Source organism: Saimiri boliviensis, chromosome 6, assembly GCF_048565385.1.
Source record: "Saimiri boliviensis isolate mSaiBol1 chromosome 6, mSaiBol1.pri, whole genome shotgun sequence".
NCBI classification, from domain to species: domain Eukaryota; kingdom Metazoa; phylum Chordata; class Mammalia; order Primates; family Cebidae; genus Saimiri; species Saimiri boliviensis.
The window spans coordinates 22527203-22544171 of record NC_133454.1 but is presented as its reverse complement, the minus strand read 5'-3'; the positions used below and the strand labels follow the sequence as shown (position 1 = coordinate 22544171).

The 16969-nt window shown below is 44.1% G+C and overlaps 1 protein-coding gene across 5 annotated transcripts in view; it reads right to left on the bottom strand.

The window, feature by feature from the left end:
* The window catches only part of TENM4 (teneurin transmembrane protein 4), a 3045593-nt gene that overhangs the window by 188089 nt on the left and 2840535 nt on the right, over nt 1-16969 (bottom strand). For all 5 annotated transcript variants that reach the window (XM_074400388.1, XM_074400391.1, XM_074400392.1 and 2 more), the window contains 2 exons: nt 12917-13131; nt 10411-10621 (listed from right to left, as the gene is read on the bottom strand). In XM_074400388.1, coding sequence (XP_074256489.1) covers nt 10411-10621; nt 12917-13131 — 426 coding nt within the window. The remainder of the gene's footprint in view (nt 1-10410; nt 10622-12916; nt 13132-16969) is intronic.

Below are 16969 nucleotides of genomic sequence, written 5' to 3'. Positions count from 1 at the left end.
CCCACTAGTTTATCTGTGTGGTTCAGCAAAGATTGCACTATCTACGGTCTTCTCAATGTCTCCTTGTTATTAACTAAATTGTGTCCCCATACCAAATTCGTATGTTGAAGCCTAACTCTCAGAGTAACGGTATTTGGAGATAGGGCCTATATGGAGAGGTTAAGTGAGGTTCACGGTGTTAGGGCCTTAATCTGATGGGACTTATCAAAAGAGGAAAAGACACCAGAGATCTCTTTCCCTCCATTCACACACAGAGAAAAGCCCACATGAGGACAAAGCAAGAAGGTGGCCATCGCCATTCCAGGAAGAGAGGCCTCACACCAGAAACCAACCCTGCCAGTCCCTTGATCTTGGATGTGCAGTGTTTAGAACTGTGAGAAATGAATTTGTTTGAAGCCACTCAGTTTGCGGTATTTTGTTATGGCAGCCCTAGCAGACTGACCCTCCTTTATTTCTTCTTTTTGGGTGACTCTTTTCCTGTATTTTTCTTTCTGGGTTTCCACTTCTGCTCTGGCTCCAAGTTGCTAATAATATTTGGACACTGCTTTCCAGCCCAGTAAAGCATTCTTCCCTAAATATGTCCTTTCTGCCTCACAGCCTCATTCTATATGCCTGGCAGAGCTAACAGCTGTCCTTTCTGGTCCCATAGGGGCTCTCACAGACCCCTTTGCTGGCCCAGACAATATTATACTGGAACTATTTATGAAAGGGTTGGTTCTCCTAATTGATGATAGGCTCTTTGAGGGCAAAGTTTTTGTTTTATTCGCTGTGAAATCTCCAGCACTTAGCAAAGTAGATGTTTAGCAAATGCTGAATACTTGGCACATTTAGAAACAAACTGAGTACCCACCACGAATCCTACGCTTTCACATCATTGTCAGATTCTCTAAAGTAGGTTTGATCCCCAAGGACAGGTGAGTTTGGTGAGGGGTAGACTTATCCAAAATCCCACAGCTCATAACTAGTGTGGCCACAATCTAAACCCAGGCCGAGTTGACTCCAAAGCCTTTGTCGTCTCCCTGGACCACGCTGCCTCGCTGGTCAGCCCTAACCCCAACTGCACGCCCGCCTCCAACAACCTCAACTACCAATCACCAGTGCCAATTCCAGCAGAGATTCACGTGTTAATGGCAGCTAGGTTATTCCGAAGTGGGTGTTACCAAACAGGCGGCCTTACATTTAATTATGTCCCACATATCAGTGGTGCTGTAAAGGGAAAGAAAAAATAATACCACCATGTGAGAACCCTCTCAAAGCTGCCATTCTGTCAGTGGAAAAGCCAGCTGGCCAACGGGAATGAGCAACTGCCTTTAGCAACTGATAAAAAGAGAGAGAGAGGGAAAAGAAAATAAAAATGTAATCATCAGTTATAAAAATTAAACCATTACTGATCAAATATCTTCTACTAGAAACTCCATCTGAATGGAGGGTGGGAGCAGGGGTTCCCTCAGCAGGAGTGAGTACCAGGCTAGAGATGTTCTATAAACAAAGCAGATGAGCGAATGGCAGGCACGTGTCCGGCATGCTGTGAGCCTAGGAGGTATGAGAGCCATGGTCTCTAAGATCCCATCTGTCTTTCTGATTCTCTGTGTGAGGGGATAAGAACACACATGGATGTCACCACACCAGAAACTTGGATTTAGATCTGGTCCCTGAGATGAAAGAGTAGGAATGTGTGTTTTGGACTGCTAACCTAACTCTGCTATTTCCTATTTATGAGATCTTGGCAATTGGCATTAGATCTCTGAGCCTCAGGCCGGGCACGGTGGCTCACGCCTGTAATCCCAGCACTTTGGGAGGCCGAGGCGGGTGGATCTCGAGGTCAAGAGATCGAGACCATCCTGGTCAACATGGTGAAACCCCGTGTCTACTAAAAATACAAAAAATTAGCTGGGCATGGTGGCACGTGCCTGTAATCCCAGCTACTCGGGAGGCTGAGGCAGGAGAATTGCTTGAACCCAGGAGGCGGAGGTTGCGGTGACCCGAGATCGCGTCATTGCACTCCAGCCTGGGTAACAAGAGCGAAACTCCGTCTCCAAAAAAAAAAAAAAAAGATCTCTGAGCCTCAATTTCTCAATTACGCTTCTATGTGTTTCTCTAGAGTACCCTCTTCTTTTCTTTAGAAGGATGTGTGTTTACCACTTAACAATATTTATCTTTACGTGTGTGTGTGTGTGTGTGTGTGTATTTGATGATTGTATTTAAACTTGAGAATCTATCTCAAACTGCCTCAAACATGTCTATGAACACCATGAAGGCAGAAAGCATGCTATTTTACATACCAGCAACGTTGCATACCTGCTCAGGACTGGCACACAAAAGGCAGTAAACACGGGTTGAATAACGAATGAATGAACAGATGCAGCGTCTAGGTCTGTCTGCAACCTGTGTCTACCACTCTGGACTTGCTCCTGCTGTCTGTCCCCCTTAAAGCATGAGGCAAGGTGCTGCTTCAAGGCATAATGGAAAACGTCCGTGGTTCCTGGATGACATAAAGAGACTGAACCAAGCCATTTTCCTTCCTCCTCAATTATATAGGCAGCTTCTCCTTTTTCTCAGCTTCACTTATCCTAGCTTACTAGCTCGTGAGAAACCTCAAGGCCAAGTACCATGTCTGCTTCCTAGCTGTACCTGATGCCCAGATAAGGGTCTGGCACATGGTAAGGGAGGCTCTCAGTTGGTCTTTGCTGAACCAAACAGACTTGATGAAGCCTGTGAAACACACTGCTATGTGCCTACCCCATATTCATTTCCCTTCTCCCTGAGAGAATCCTAATTTTGTTGAGAGTATCAATGTGGCAACCTAAAAATATCCCCTTCCTTAGACTTCCTTGTAGCTCTGAGTGTCCAGGTGACACAGCTCAGCCAAAGAATGTAAGCTGAATGTTTTAGGAAAAATTCTGCTTTCCTGCTCCCTTATCTTTTCTCCTTTTTCCTGCCTGACATGCAGATATGAGTCCTGGGGCTATAGCTACCATCTTATGACCATGAGGTAGCAAGCATGAAAACAGCAGCCCATCTCCTAGATGAAAAGTGTGCAAAAGAACATCAAAACTCCAGTTAAATGCTACTGTAGTAGGGATTTGGGTTATCTGTATACAAAATGCATTGCTAAGTATTTCCCATAGAGAGACAAGCCTTTATTGCTCGGTACCTGCAGTATCCTTGGGCTACTTTTTCTTCTTTCCTGCCTTTGCAGTTCCAGGTTCAGCAATCTAAGGTTCAGCAATCTAAGGTAACATCCCAAGGGCAGCAGAGCTGCTGGAGGTCGGGAAAGTGGGGAGCCCTGCCCTTCAGTAAGCAGATACAGCTACTGGCAGGGCCAGTCTCTGAGGCTGCAGGCGTCGTGCTCGGATACGCCTAGCTCTCTTCCACTCAATAGATTTTTGGCCACAGTCTTGTCTCCAGTGTGCTGACTTGAGCTCTCCCTTGGCCTACCATTTCATTCCACTTATACCAGATTTCTCCAAATAAATCACCATTTCAGGGAGAGGTGAATTCACAGGGTGCTTTTCCAAAGAAGTGTTTCCATTAGAAATTTCACAAAGTGCTGCCAATGTCATTTACAAGGTTAATTTATTACCAAGAGACCTCGATTCTTCATTGCTGTATTTATACCTTACAGTATAATTCAGAGGAAGGGGATATAGGAAGAGGTAGAGAAGCGGCTTATTAAAAACCAAAAATCACTCCTCCATCATTTTTCTTAGTTTCTTCACTGAAGAAGAGCAGGTTTTTACAAAAATTATGGTATATAATGTCAGAGATTTTTCTCTCCAGATCTTTGCAAATGCACTCAGAGGTGAATACCCAATTAAAGTAAGGGAAATAAATAAATAGCACTGTCCAGTAGTCTTTAGAAAATCATGAACGACCCAATTCTGGTGACCCTTGGAAGATAGGAACTCAGATGAAGGTATCGAGGCATACCTACAGAAAAACAGGAATGGACTGTAGGGAAAGCAAATGAAAAACACCGCTAGCATCATTGAACAAATCCTTTGTCCTTCCTGACTCCCTCTTTCCCTCCTTCCTTTTCTTTCTTCTGAAATCACTAAGTTAAATCCCAGTAACCTCCTTTGACCACATAAGTTCATGAGCTCTTGTTCCACGTCTCATAAGATGGACCTTCTAGCTCTAATGATTTTACTTCCTTGTGCAAAAGCTTGCCATAGTGCCTGTTACTTAAAGAATAAACTTGATGCTTTGCGTGGGTGGCATTTTAGGCTCTCTTTGATAATTCATTTCTCCCCTTCAAGACGTCCTGTGCTCTGGTCAAACAGAACTGCTGGCGCCTTATAGCCAGCTCTTAATTTTCTGCCTACCGAACTTTCACTAATTCTGGTAGTATCTACTACCTGGAATGATTCCCTTAACACTGGCCCTCCCATCTTCCTTTTTTAAATGTAAAAATGTTACCCATTCTTTAAGGTCCAGATTAAATGTCACTTCATCCAGAGAGCTCCCCCGACCCATCCATCTGGACAAGTCCTCAGCTTCCTTTGACCCTCATGGCACTTTGACCGGTGGCTCCAGCAGTGGCCTTTCTTACTCTTTTCCTGAGTTTAGAGCTACTTACTATATCAATCTTTCATCTCCCTTAATCTGGACCATGAGCTACTTTTGCCAGAAACCATGTCGTACCTTCTCTGTATCCTCAGCTTGGGAAAGAGCAAGGATGTAATACTTGGTGGATAATGAAAAGCAAAGAGGAGCGAAGGAAGGAGGACTAGAAGGAAGAAAGAAACTAAATCTGCTTCTAATCCCTGGACATAAAAAACACACTGATTTGCAGTAACTGCCTGGACACGAACAAAATGACTTTCTTCTTCAATGAACACCAGGGAGACCAGAGCGAGTTTCTCATAAAAATTCCCAGTCTCCACGTTTTCTAACAGCAATACTAATTTCTTTTCTCTAGGTTCTAAATCCACTGCAGGGCACCTCTGTTATGCTCCAGCCTGGCTCACATTGTCACAATGTCGGACTGATCTGTCCTCTATGCTTTAGCATCAACCAAAATGAAAAGATGAGATGCTACCTGAAGAATGAAAACAGGGCAATATGAACTTGTTAGGTCTTGAGTTGCAAGCAATGCATACAAAGGCATTTTTATTTTTAAAGTTTTAGATGTGACATTTTCCTCATGGTATTCTTAATGACTTCTCAAGAAAACTTCCTGGGTTCATGTGATATGGTTATTAATAATTGAAGGCAAGTTAACAAGGGGAAAATTATATTCCTTATAACACAAATGAAAACAACATTTAATAGTAACCATAACAAACAGTGAGTGACTGTGGTATTGGGGGACAGTGTGGGATATGGAGACCAAGTTTCATCCTAGCTTTGACATTAACTTCGGGCTAGTCAACAACCAACCTTTCTGAGCCTTCATTTTTTCATCTGTAAAGTTGAGATCAACGTATCTATTGTCTAAACTTGTGAGGATAAAATAACATAAAAGAGAGAGCTAAGCATGGACCTCCAGAAACAATAGTTGTTCTCTAAATATTTGCTGAATGAATTAATGAATAGATGGAAAAGAGAAGTAAGTGATACCAAAAACAGGGGTTTGATCCTGGAAAGAAGGCAAATTGCTGAAGGAGGAGAATCAGACGGACAGATGGATTTGGAGTCAGATAGATGCGAATTCATGTTTTAACTTTTCTTTTAACATCCCTGAACCTTAATTTACTCATCTGCAATAGGGAGGTGATAAGAAAAATCAGAATAATCATCTCATGGAATTACTGCAAGCCATAAAGGATGTATGTGAAAGCCCTTCGCAAACTGCAATGAGTGAATTACATTTCAGCCAGTGATACACATTCTCCTCCTTCAATCAACATCTGGAACAGCAAGGCAACCCCGCCCAGCCCAGCCAGGACCAGAGTCAGTACGCTCGATTTCTGGTTCTCCATCTGTAGGGAAAACCTATTGTTTCTGAAAAAAGTGTCCATGTTTTATTCTAAAACTTGCTTGGTTTCAGTGCGCTGGCGCTCTCTCTCTCTCTCTCACTCTCTCTCTCTCTCTCTCTCTCTCTCTCACTGTATGTGTGTGTGTGTGTGTGTGCATGTGCCTGTGTGTGTGTAAATTAATCTAGTTCACTGGGAGCTCTGTCAGTATCAGGTCTCCATGTGTATGTATTTGTGTATACAGTTTGTAAAGTGCTTTAAGATTTTTTTTTTTAAGGCAAAAGATAAACTCATTTCATTTAAAGTCATCAGCTGGACTGCATTAAATGGAAGGAAAAGCAAAAACATACACAATATAGCCATTTCTTAAATTAAACACAATTATTTCTCCTGTTACTTAATTACAAACAGACACAAATACTCTGGATTCTGACATCTCAGATCTTCTTAAATTCTAGATCTGGATTTCAACATGTAATGAAGGAAGGGTCAGATTCCAATTTGAGTGTTAAGCAAACCCAAGAGTTACAATTATATATTGGGACCATAAAGACTTCACTAAAACAAGACCTAAACTTTTAATTAACCTGCCAAGGCAAATTACAACTCAGAGCTCACAGGTAATGATCATAGACAGCTAAGACTCAATGCCAGGGACTCTTGGGGAAAGAGGGATTAATAGTAACATCAGAATCAGTCTGTTTTTGTATTAGAGAAAAAAACAGTATTCATTAAACCATCACTGTAGCTTGAAGGGAGCCAGACAGGTCAGAAAGGCAGCAAGAGAAAGATAGAAGGAGAAAGAGGATGGGAGAGAATATTAAAACAGCTCCCATTTATTGAGTGCTCATGGTAGCCTAGAGCCTGTGTGAAGCACTTTCTATTTCTCTGTTTAGACTCCAAAGTACTATTGTTCCATTTTCCAGACAAGAAAAATGAGGCTCAGAGAGGTGGCATGACTGTCTCTGGTCACAGAGCTAATGTGGGACACTGGCGAAGGAAGGAATGGAAAGTCATTCTCAGAAGGCGTCTATCTTCAAAGCTTCCTTGACCGAACCCTGGAGTCAGAATCCCTGGGCTTTACTGCAGGCTTACTGAGTCGTAATTTCTGGAGAAAAGGTCCAGGAATGTGCATTTCCCCCTAATTTCCCAGGTGATTCTTTTATTCAACACTGCTTGGGAACCATCCATAAAGTACTATATCTGACCCCTTGCCGCTCAGAATGTGGCCCACAGCGCATCGGTATCACTGGGTGATGGTTGGAAATGCAGAATCTAAGGTCTCCCACCCCGACCTGCTAAAGCACAAGACCCTCAGGTGGTCCATTCAAGTCTGAGAAGCATAGTATGACCTGACCCATCTGCTCTAAAATACACTGCGGGGTTAAGAGGAAGTGAAGACACGTTTCCACATCTAGGTGAGAATGGCAGAACCAGAGGGAAAAGCAAGACCATCTCCCTAATTATGACAAGACAGGTCAGCCAGCTCTGACAAGCCAAGGGTTGGCAAAGATGCCTCACTGTGCCTGTGGTTTATTCCTCTAAAATGTGTATCCGAATTAAAAGTAGCTTTCTTCTGGGGTTTGTATTAATATCCTTTCATATTTATGCTCAGTTATTAAAAATAAGGAATTCTGATTATAAAAGCACTTCGTTTTGGACAAGCACCACTCATGCTTCTTTGTAAACCATGTTTAAGAGAAATCGGGCCATGAGATCATGAAGCTGTAACTCAGGCACTACTGTGAGTTGATGATCACGTCCCTAACCTGTCGCCATCCTATCCGGAGAGAAAAAAGAAACAGGACCCGTAGCCTCCCAAACCCTGCCAAGTGACAGCCTAACAGGATAAGGGCCAGACTGGGGCCTCTGATGACAGGGAACGGGCTATACTGTTAGCCTTAATGTCACCAGTGACTCTGAGCTGCAGCCTCAAATACCAGAATCCTGAAAAGCTAAGAGCTGGAAACCCCAAGTGATTTGTGCAAGGTCAAAACCCAAGTTTGTGCTGGAGACTCCAAATGGAGCACAATCCCTGCCACAGTTCACAAGAAGGTATCCAGGGAGGACACCAACAGCACCACAACTGCCTGACAATCGCTGCCGCCAATCCTGCGAGGGGAGCTTGTTCCCTCATTCACTGCGTGACATTGCACCCCGCTGGGCTGGGTGCCAGGAAGCACAGACAGGATCCTGTCAAAGGCCCTGCCCTCTAGGCATTCGGAGTCCAGCGGCTCAGACAGACATCTCCAAAACAAGGACTGTACGAAGTGATAATTCCTTTTTTTTTTTTTTTTTAGAGTTTCGCTCTTGTTACCCAGGCTGGAGTGCAATGGTGCGATCTCGGCTCACCGCAACCTCCGCCTCCTGGGTTCAGGCAATTCTCCTGCCTCAGCCTCCTGAGTAGCTGGGATTATAGGCACGCGCCACCATGCCCAGCTAATTTTTGTATTTTTAGTAGACACGGGGTTTCACCATGTTGACCAGGATGGTCTCGATCTCCTGACCTCGTGATCCACCCGCCTCGGCCTCCCAAAGTGCTGGGATTATAGGCGTGAGCCACTGCGCCCGGCCCTAAGTGATAATTTCTATATCAGAGCTAGTTGCCTGATCGCCTCCACCACCTTCATTTGCCAGGAGGGTGAAATATTGAGCCTGTATTTACAGCAGACGCTTTTTAGCCACACCCTGTATTTAATGGGAACATACGTTCTGTCTCAACACAAAGGGCAAAATTTCAAGTAAGAGGGAAATGGCCTGAAAATTAATCCTGCTATTTAGAAGAACCAGGGGCTGAGCATGGTGGCTCATGCCCATAACCCCAGCATTTTGGGAAGTCAAAGTGGGTGGATCACTTTAGTCCAGGAGTTTGAGACCAGTCTGGGCAATGTGGTGAAACTTCATCTTTACAAAACATACAAAAATTAGCTGGGCATGGTGGTATGTGGCTGTGGTCCCACTATTCGGGAGGCCGAGGTGGGAGGATCCCCTGAGCCCAGGAGTTCAAGGTTATAGTGAGTTGTGATTGAGTCACTGCACTCCAGCCTAGGCAACAGAGTAAGACCTGGTCTAAAAAAAAGTAAGAACCAGGGTCTTTTAAGAGTTTTGGAAACCTAGTACCAGATTCAGAGATTTTTGGGGGAGTTTGTTTGAGACAGCATCTCATTCCATCACCCAGACTGGGGTGCAGCAGAGTGATCACAGCTCACTGCAACCTTAATCTCCTGGGCTCAAGGGATCCTCCCACCTCAGCCTCCTGAGCAGCTGGGAACACAGGCACACACCATCACACCTGGAAAATTTTATGATTGTTGTTTTTGGTAGAAATGAGGATCTTGCCATGTTGCCCAGGCTGGTCTCAAACTCCTGGCCTCAAGCAATCCTCCTGCTTCTGCCTCCCAAAGTGGTGAGATTATAGGCATGAGCCACCACACCTAGGCCGGATTCGGAGATTTTTATCAAATTCTGCTCTTCTAAATCAGAGAGACTCCTAGCCAAGGACTGAAACAGAGACTTTTCAGTTGAACTCCAGACCACATAGAACTGTTTGTTAAACAGAAACCCCATTCCCAGGTGTTCTGTATAATGGAGTTATATTCTTCCATACCTTTTATTTTCCTGTAGGGAATTTTTATCGCCACGCTATATCATACTGCTTCCAAATATAAACTCAGAAAAAAATATTTTTTGATCTGAATCGCCAAGACCATAGTGTCCTACAGTACACTAGGGCAACCGAAGGAGCGGACGCATTCTATGCAATAAAGAAGAGAAAACCTTTAAACAGGGAGCCAGGCTTCCCAGACACCCACAGGCTTCTGCGCTGGCCCAGGGGCTCAGGGTGAACTGAGAGCTGAGGCCCTCTTCCACTGCGAGGGACAGTGAACCTGCTAAGCACTCATGTAGCACATCAGGTCCCACTCTTTGTTAGCGATTAGGACATCTCTATTCCCGACAAAACCCCAGTCTGACTGATGGCATGGTTCATCCGGCCTTTCGCACGGCTGTTCTTACTCTCGCTTCAAGCCCATATCTTCTTTTCTCATTGGCCAGGGATTATTGGCTCCAAAACAAAACAAAAAAAAAGAGCCAAAGCCAAAACAAAATCCAAACCACAAATCAGTGAGGTGAACCAAGGGAGATTCTAAAGACAAACACGTGGGAGAGAAGTGCCAAGAAGAGAGACATTGCCTCCGTGTGGCTTGTCCAGGATTCCCATCACACAGTTCCACCCCCATCTTGAAATGTACCACACACCAACCAGACAGCGGGAGAGAAGCAGTGGGTGACAGCCCCGGGCTCAGGTGCCAGCTCAGAATGGCAAGTAATGCCTTGGGCAGCAGGCCCAGTCCGGAGGGTCTCGTGCCCAGCTCCAGGGGCATCTACAGCTCTGAAATCCCCTTGTCAGTGTCAGTCCCAGAATCTGCAAGCGGCCTCCCACCCAGAGAGACCATATCCCACAGCCCCCAGAGAGTGCAGCTCCCTTACTTACCAATGGCAGTGGTGAGAAAGGAAACCACTTCTGACTCCTTTCCGTCATTGTAAAAAGCCAGGTGCCAGATTCCTGAATCCAAATACTGGATGAAGCCTGTCTCGTGGCTGGAGGGGGGCACAGCTCCCCGAGACTGGCGCGGGGTCCCCTCCAAGCTCCGCGCCTCCTGAGTTAGGAGCCTTCTGCCATCCAGCAGCTCCACAAAGTCAAACTGAAAGACAGAGAAAGCACAGTTAGCGCCAGCATCCTTCCTCGGGCTTCTCCCGGAGAGGACCTCTGGAAACACAAGCAGAAGCACAAAGGGCGCGCAGAGGGTCAGGCTACAGCTCAGCTCTTCTCCAGAGCCCATTTTTTCACGCTGATATTCTCCTGGTTCTCCTGTGAGTCAGGCATAATTGGAGGATTATTTTTGAGTCTTGTTTTGTTTCAGTTCTTTCTGTACAGCTGGCGAGTCTTCCCCTGGCTGAGTCTGTACCAGGACAATGATGCCTCTTTTCAATGTCGGGTGTGTGGTTAGAAACCCAGGCACTCTACAACTGGTTCAACTCCGCGCAAGTTAGGACGAGAATCTTCGGGGGTGGTGGAGGGGAGCAGAGGTGGGTGGCTAGGACTGGGATTGGAGCACTGGGTATGACTAGAATGTCAGTCGTGTGCAAATGAAAATTTGGTTTCTGTCTAGTTTCCCTTGGTCAATGGTTCTTTCTGAATGCTCTAATTTCAGGGAGCAAATTTAGGGGAACTAAACTGATAGCTCAAAACTCTATCAATAATTACATGCTGTGTTAAATATAATTGCCAACTGAACAGAGACTGCTCGTGTGAGACTCCAGAAAAGTCAGTCACAAAGGGTTTACCACAAGTAGGTGGTTAAGTCCTACCGGCCTACTTACAAGCCAATTGAGTAGTTATCTAGCAAGCGAGCTAGCTTTAAAAGATAAATAAGATATTTATTCCATTTCATGAAAAACTGTCTGGAGATCCAGGCCAGGACTAGCGTACCAGTATGAAGTCAACAAGAGCTCAAGGCTCTTCTCCTGTGATTCCTTCCTTAGCAAACATACCTTTTATCTAGAAATCTTAAATAACTACTATGGCCAGGAAGACTGCAATTGACCTGGGAATGCCCGATGAATGCCTATGATTTACGCTATTCCAATTCCAGAGCTGGCAGGACCTTGCACAAGTCTCTGTTCTTTATTAATCATGACTGGTAACATGTCAGTCATCCTGGACAAGTTTTTTCAGTGCTTCTGGTGTGCATGTGTCTGAGTCAACGCGTAACCCTGAAGGAGAGAAGGAATGAGAGAGACTAGGGAAGAAACATTTATTCTGAGCCAGGTCCTGCACTAGCTAGCTGCCTTATAAATGTTACTCTTTTTTTTTTTTTTTTTTTTTTTTTTTTTAGGTATTATTCCCATTTTAATTGATAAAGAAATAGAGAATTAAGAAAGTGCAAGCAAATTGCCCAATGACACAAAACTAAGGAACAGAATTTGAACATGGGTCCTCCTACAGACAAAGAATGTACTCTCCCCTCAAATTGTAAAACTGTACATTAGGAATCACTTTATTAATCATCACAGGTGAGTTTCCTTGGTAGAATAAAGTAGCAAAAACATTTAATTAATAATTTTAGAGTAATAGTTATGGATCAATTGTCATTCCAAGGATACTGAATAAGTTTTCTTTGTAATTGAAACATTGGTTTTGTCTATAAATAATGTTACTATAAATGTTACTCTTATTCATTGTAACAACGCTGCCAAGTGGGTATTGTTATCACCATCTTACAGATTAGGAAACTTGCTCTGAGAGGCTAAGTAATGAAACTGAGGTTATAATGCTGATAACAAGAGGATTCAAACTCAGGTCTGTCTGATTCTAAAATGCATGCTTTTTTCTCTAGATCCCATTTCCTGGATAATTTAAATTAGGAAACTGGGTAATAGCAGAAAGGCTGTTAAGAGATTTCCTAGAATTCCTTCCTCCTAAAAAGCCCCAGTGATATAAACTTATTCATCTGAAAAGCACGGTCTGAGATCGGGTACGTGGATAAATGGGCTATAAAATATATAAACATCCCTTCAGGCTTAGGCTCTGGGCTGGACTTCTTTCTTTCTTTTCTTTTCTTTTTTTTTTTTTTTGAGACGGAGCTTCACTCTTGTTACCCAGGCTGGAGTGCAATGGCGCGATCTCGGCTCACCGCAACCTCCGCCTCCTGGGTTCAAGCAATTCTCCTGCCTCAGCCTCCTGAGTAACTGGGATTACAGGCACGTGCCACCATGCCCAGCTAATTTTTTTGTATTTTTAGTAGAGACGGGTTTTCACCATGTTGACCAGGATGGTCTCGATCTCTCAACCTCGTGATCCACCCGCCTCGGCCTCCCAAAGTGCTGGGATTACAGGCTTGAGCCACCGCGCCTGGCTGGACTTCTTTCTTCACTTTGGGTTAAGACTGGAAGTAGGAGCCCATGCAGATCAACAGGGTATATGGGGTTCTGGTTACCTGCGTATGTGAAGGAGGAAGGCCTTTTCTGCCATAAATGCCAACCAGGGCCGCCTTTCCCAGAGACACATTGAATTTCAGGTGCACGGGATGGTCTATGAACACTTGAGATCTCCAGAAAGTGCCGGGAGGAATCTTCTGGGAAGCTCGTCTCCCCACGTCAATTTCTCCAGAATCTATGAAACTGTCGTCTGGAAAGAAACTACTGGGCTTTCCTACCAAGACACAGGGAAGGGAAGACAAAGACATCTCAGTTACTCACATGGAAGATGGGGAACCAGGACACCTGAACACCCAGGACTCTCCTTAGCCTCACATCCTTCTCTATAATGTTCTGCTGTCAGCTTCCTCCCCAACCCGGCCCTCCCCACATGGAGGAGTAAAAAGGTCCAGAACTTTTTTTTTCTCCCCCAGCGATGTTCGAATTATTCCGCTAAAAATATGCATTCTTCCAAAGCAGTATGGGTCTTCCCCAAGGGCCATCTGTTTACTGCATAATTCCACAGCTTGTTAAGATATATTTTGATCCTAAAAATAATCATTTGTGGTCACATGAGCTAACTCTGTGATTTGGTGTGTTAAGGGGTGCATGGGTAAAACAGAAAGGATAGAGGGAACAAAGTGTTGGAATCAATTTTTCAGCTCAGAATGATACCCCGAGCAGTGGGAAGCATGACTTGGTGGAGTAAGGTATTTAAAAAGCTCACTGATTTGTGAATACACTGGAAGCCAAAATCAGAGGCTAAGATATGCGGATGAGGGGTTGTGCTTAGGGCAGGGTTATGGGCTGGGGAAAATGAGAAAAAGGTACTTCTGAAAAGAGGAAATATTTCTGCAAAATGTTCCTTTGTCTTTGGATGACGGTAAATATCATATGGGTGCTAAAATAGGTCAAGCTGAGGAAATTCCTCAGGTTCACACACCGAATCTATGCCATACTTGGAAATCCCACCTCGGCTCCCAACCCTGTGCCCAGCATCCATGCAGGGCATCATGAGTAAAGTCTCTTGGCCATTTCTGTCCCCATCAGGAGAATGAACGGGTCTCTGGGGGGCACTGTAAGTGCAAGGAAGGAAGGCAGCTTATCAGACTCCCTCTATTTAGTAATTAAACACACTCATATGTGAAAAATACAAACCCTAACTTCCTGCCAGACATCAGCCTCCTGGAGAGTTGAGAGGGAACAGGAGAGACTCCAGGGATGTTAGAAAGACCACCCTTAGCACACTGAAAGACCAGCATCAAGTCAACAGGCTGTATTTTATTTGTCGTTACGATGGATTTCCTGGGTATCCTGGTTCCAAAGGTTTTTTGTGATGTGAGAGATGTTGGAAGAGACACTTCAGAGAACAAGAATTCCTTTGTAAAGAAAACACATTTTGGAACTTTTTCTAAGAAGCATTTGGGGAATAGGAAATTAAAATGTCTTTCTTTCCCCCTAGCTTTCTAAGACTCCTTACAAAGCACATTTGATGCTGAAACGAAGCCTGGCAGGGCATTGTTGTAGTCATAAAATATTTTACTGTTTTAAATAATAAAATTCAATTTAAATGTTAAACTTCTCCATATGTTATCATTCCCTTATAAACTCCTAGGCAGAAACATCAGGTTTTTAGCTTCAAACTGTTCAATGTTATTTTAATTAAAAATATGCCAACAAAAAAGTTAAAATGTGCACTATCAATGAAAGTACCACTAGTATTTTGTCATTAGCATTGGGAAAGAGTTGGCTTTTAATTCCTTTATGGAAGGAATGTGCCCCAGACTTTTACCTTGAAAAATACAGATACACAAACCACCACGCTGGGATTCACAAAGTTCAAAGACAGAACCCCAATTCACAATGCATTGAGATGGAGTGGAATTATTTACATTCTTTCTTATCTGATTTTTGGGTTCCCAATACCACAGCCATTCTATATTCCATGAGGAAAAGAGTCTACCGTCAGCTTTTAATTTTGCTAGGGAGGCAGAACTAAGAGGGAAAAGGAAACAGAGGCAGATGCATTCCGAGCTTTTTCCTTCCAGAAACTGAAAAGAAATAAACGCAACACTGCTAAGTCCAAGGGCTCGTGTCCTTTTGTGAGGAGGTGGGAGTCTGAGCTGATAGGACTTGAGGACGGTCTGAATTCAAATAATTACCATGTGTGAAAATAAATCATGGAAAACTGCTCCCCCATTTTATTATGCTGCTGGAGAACCCTGCACAGTTCATTTTCTCCCTCAGTGAGCGTATTTTTAGGAGACAGTGACTGTATCGGCTAGGTTTTGCAGCCTTGTAAGTCAGAGGTCTGCGGGCCTCAGGCATAAAGAAGTTGGCTCTTACCCCAGAGGAGATGACAAAAGGGGGCTTTTCCAGTACTTAGTATTTCACCTCGGTGGGCTGGATGGGAGGGAGAAATTGTCTTGAGTGCGTATATGCTGAAATGAAAATAGAAAACTCTGCTCTAGGACATACCCTCCATCAGGACCCTGAGGGCCTCTGGTCACCAGTGGTCTCCAAATCCCACCATGAGGTCAGGCTGGGAGCTGTTGAGGGGGAAAAGCTAACAGCCTGCTCATCACCTTTACCTCAGGGGAAAGGGAAATGCCTTCCTTCCTTCCTTCTTGCTTGCGAAAAACCCTTACTGCCCTACGCTTTCTAGATGCTATAAGATTCTAAGATTCTTTGTCCTTAATTCTGAGCACCGAGCTGTGAGCGCTAGGATATACAATACCGTCCACCAGGAAGCAAAACCCACCAGTGGTGGAATCATAAGGGAGAGGAGAGGCTAGAGGCAATTGGAGGCAAAAAGTCTTGTGTATACAGTTCTTCTTATCCCTACCTACACTCCGGAAGATAAAAATAATACTAGATTTTAGTGCTGGAAATAGCAATAAAGGTAGAGGTAGTAGTTTTACCAGTCATATTGGCTTGCACTTGATGAGCTCCAAGCACAACATTAACATCTGTATATGGAGGCTCAGAATGCTTAAGAAACCATTTTAAGATCCCTCTTTATTTATTAAAATACGGCTACTGAAGGGATCAGATTGACGGATGATTCATTAAAACACTACAAAGACTTTCTCTGTGGTGGTGGGGCTGCATTGACCTTTTGAAGGAGCAAGAGTCCAATAGAATTCACAGCCCCGGCAGGCTAAATATCAGAGCTAGACCAGGTAGATCCAAGGCCCATCAAAAAACTTCCCGGCATCCTAGGTTTACAGAAAGATCGTTTGTATGAATTAGGAATCTACAAACATGTCCCAACATTCATGGGCAACAGTCAGGGTCTCAAGACATTCATGAGAAGGGCATTATACCATCACTGGGTGCCCCTAGAGACTTCACAAACTCTGCAAAAAGCTTAGGTCACAATTATGGCTCCCCTACAGTAAGACTAGGCTTCACAAGGCAGATTTTGCTAGTAGTAGTCTTTTGCTTTGTAAAGCTAGATAGATTCAAGCTTCCTATAGCAATGCTGGGCAAATACGCAATCATGTCTATAAAAGAAATTTCTTGGGCCGGGCGCGGTGGCTCAAGCCTATAATCCCAGCACTTTGGGAGGCCGAGGCGGGTGGATGATGATGTCAAGAGATCGAGACCATCCTGGTCAACATGGTGAAACCCCGTTTCTACTAAAAATACAAAAAAAAAAAATTAGCTGGGCATGGTGGCGCGTGCCTGTAATCCCAGCTACTCAGGAGGCTGAGGCAGGAGAATTGCCTGAACCCAGGAGGCGGAGGTTGCGGTGAGCCGAGATCGCACCATTGCACTCCAGCCTGGGCAACAAGAGCGAAACTCCGTCTCAAAAAAAGAAATTTCTTAACGAATTGCTAAAATGATTGGATAGTTCAGTCAAAAGCAAGATTTTGAAGAACTGAAATTTCATGCACTTCCCAATCACAGTCTTTACTTTCCTGAACTGCGATCTATCTGTATAGGTTCTAAATTCCTAATCAACTAATGTTCTTTCCCTTCCTCCACCTTTTTGATTCTTTTCGATGCAATAACTTGCATGAAGAATTCTTTAGTTTCCTTAGCAACTGTTAGAAATTTATTTGGTTATC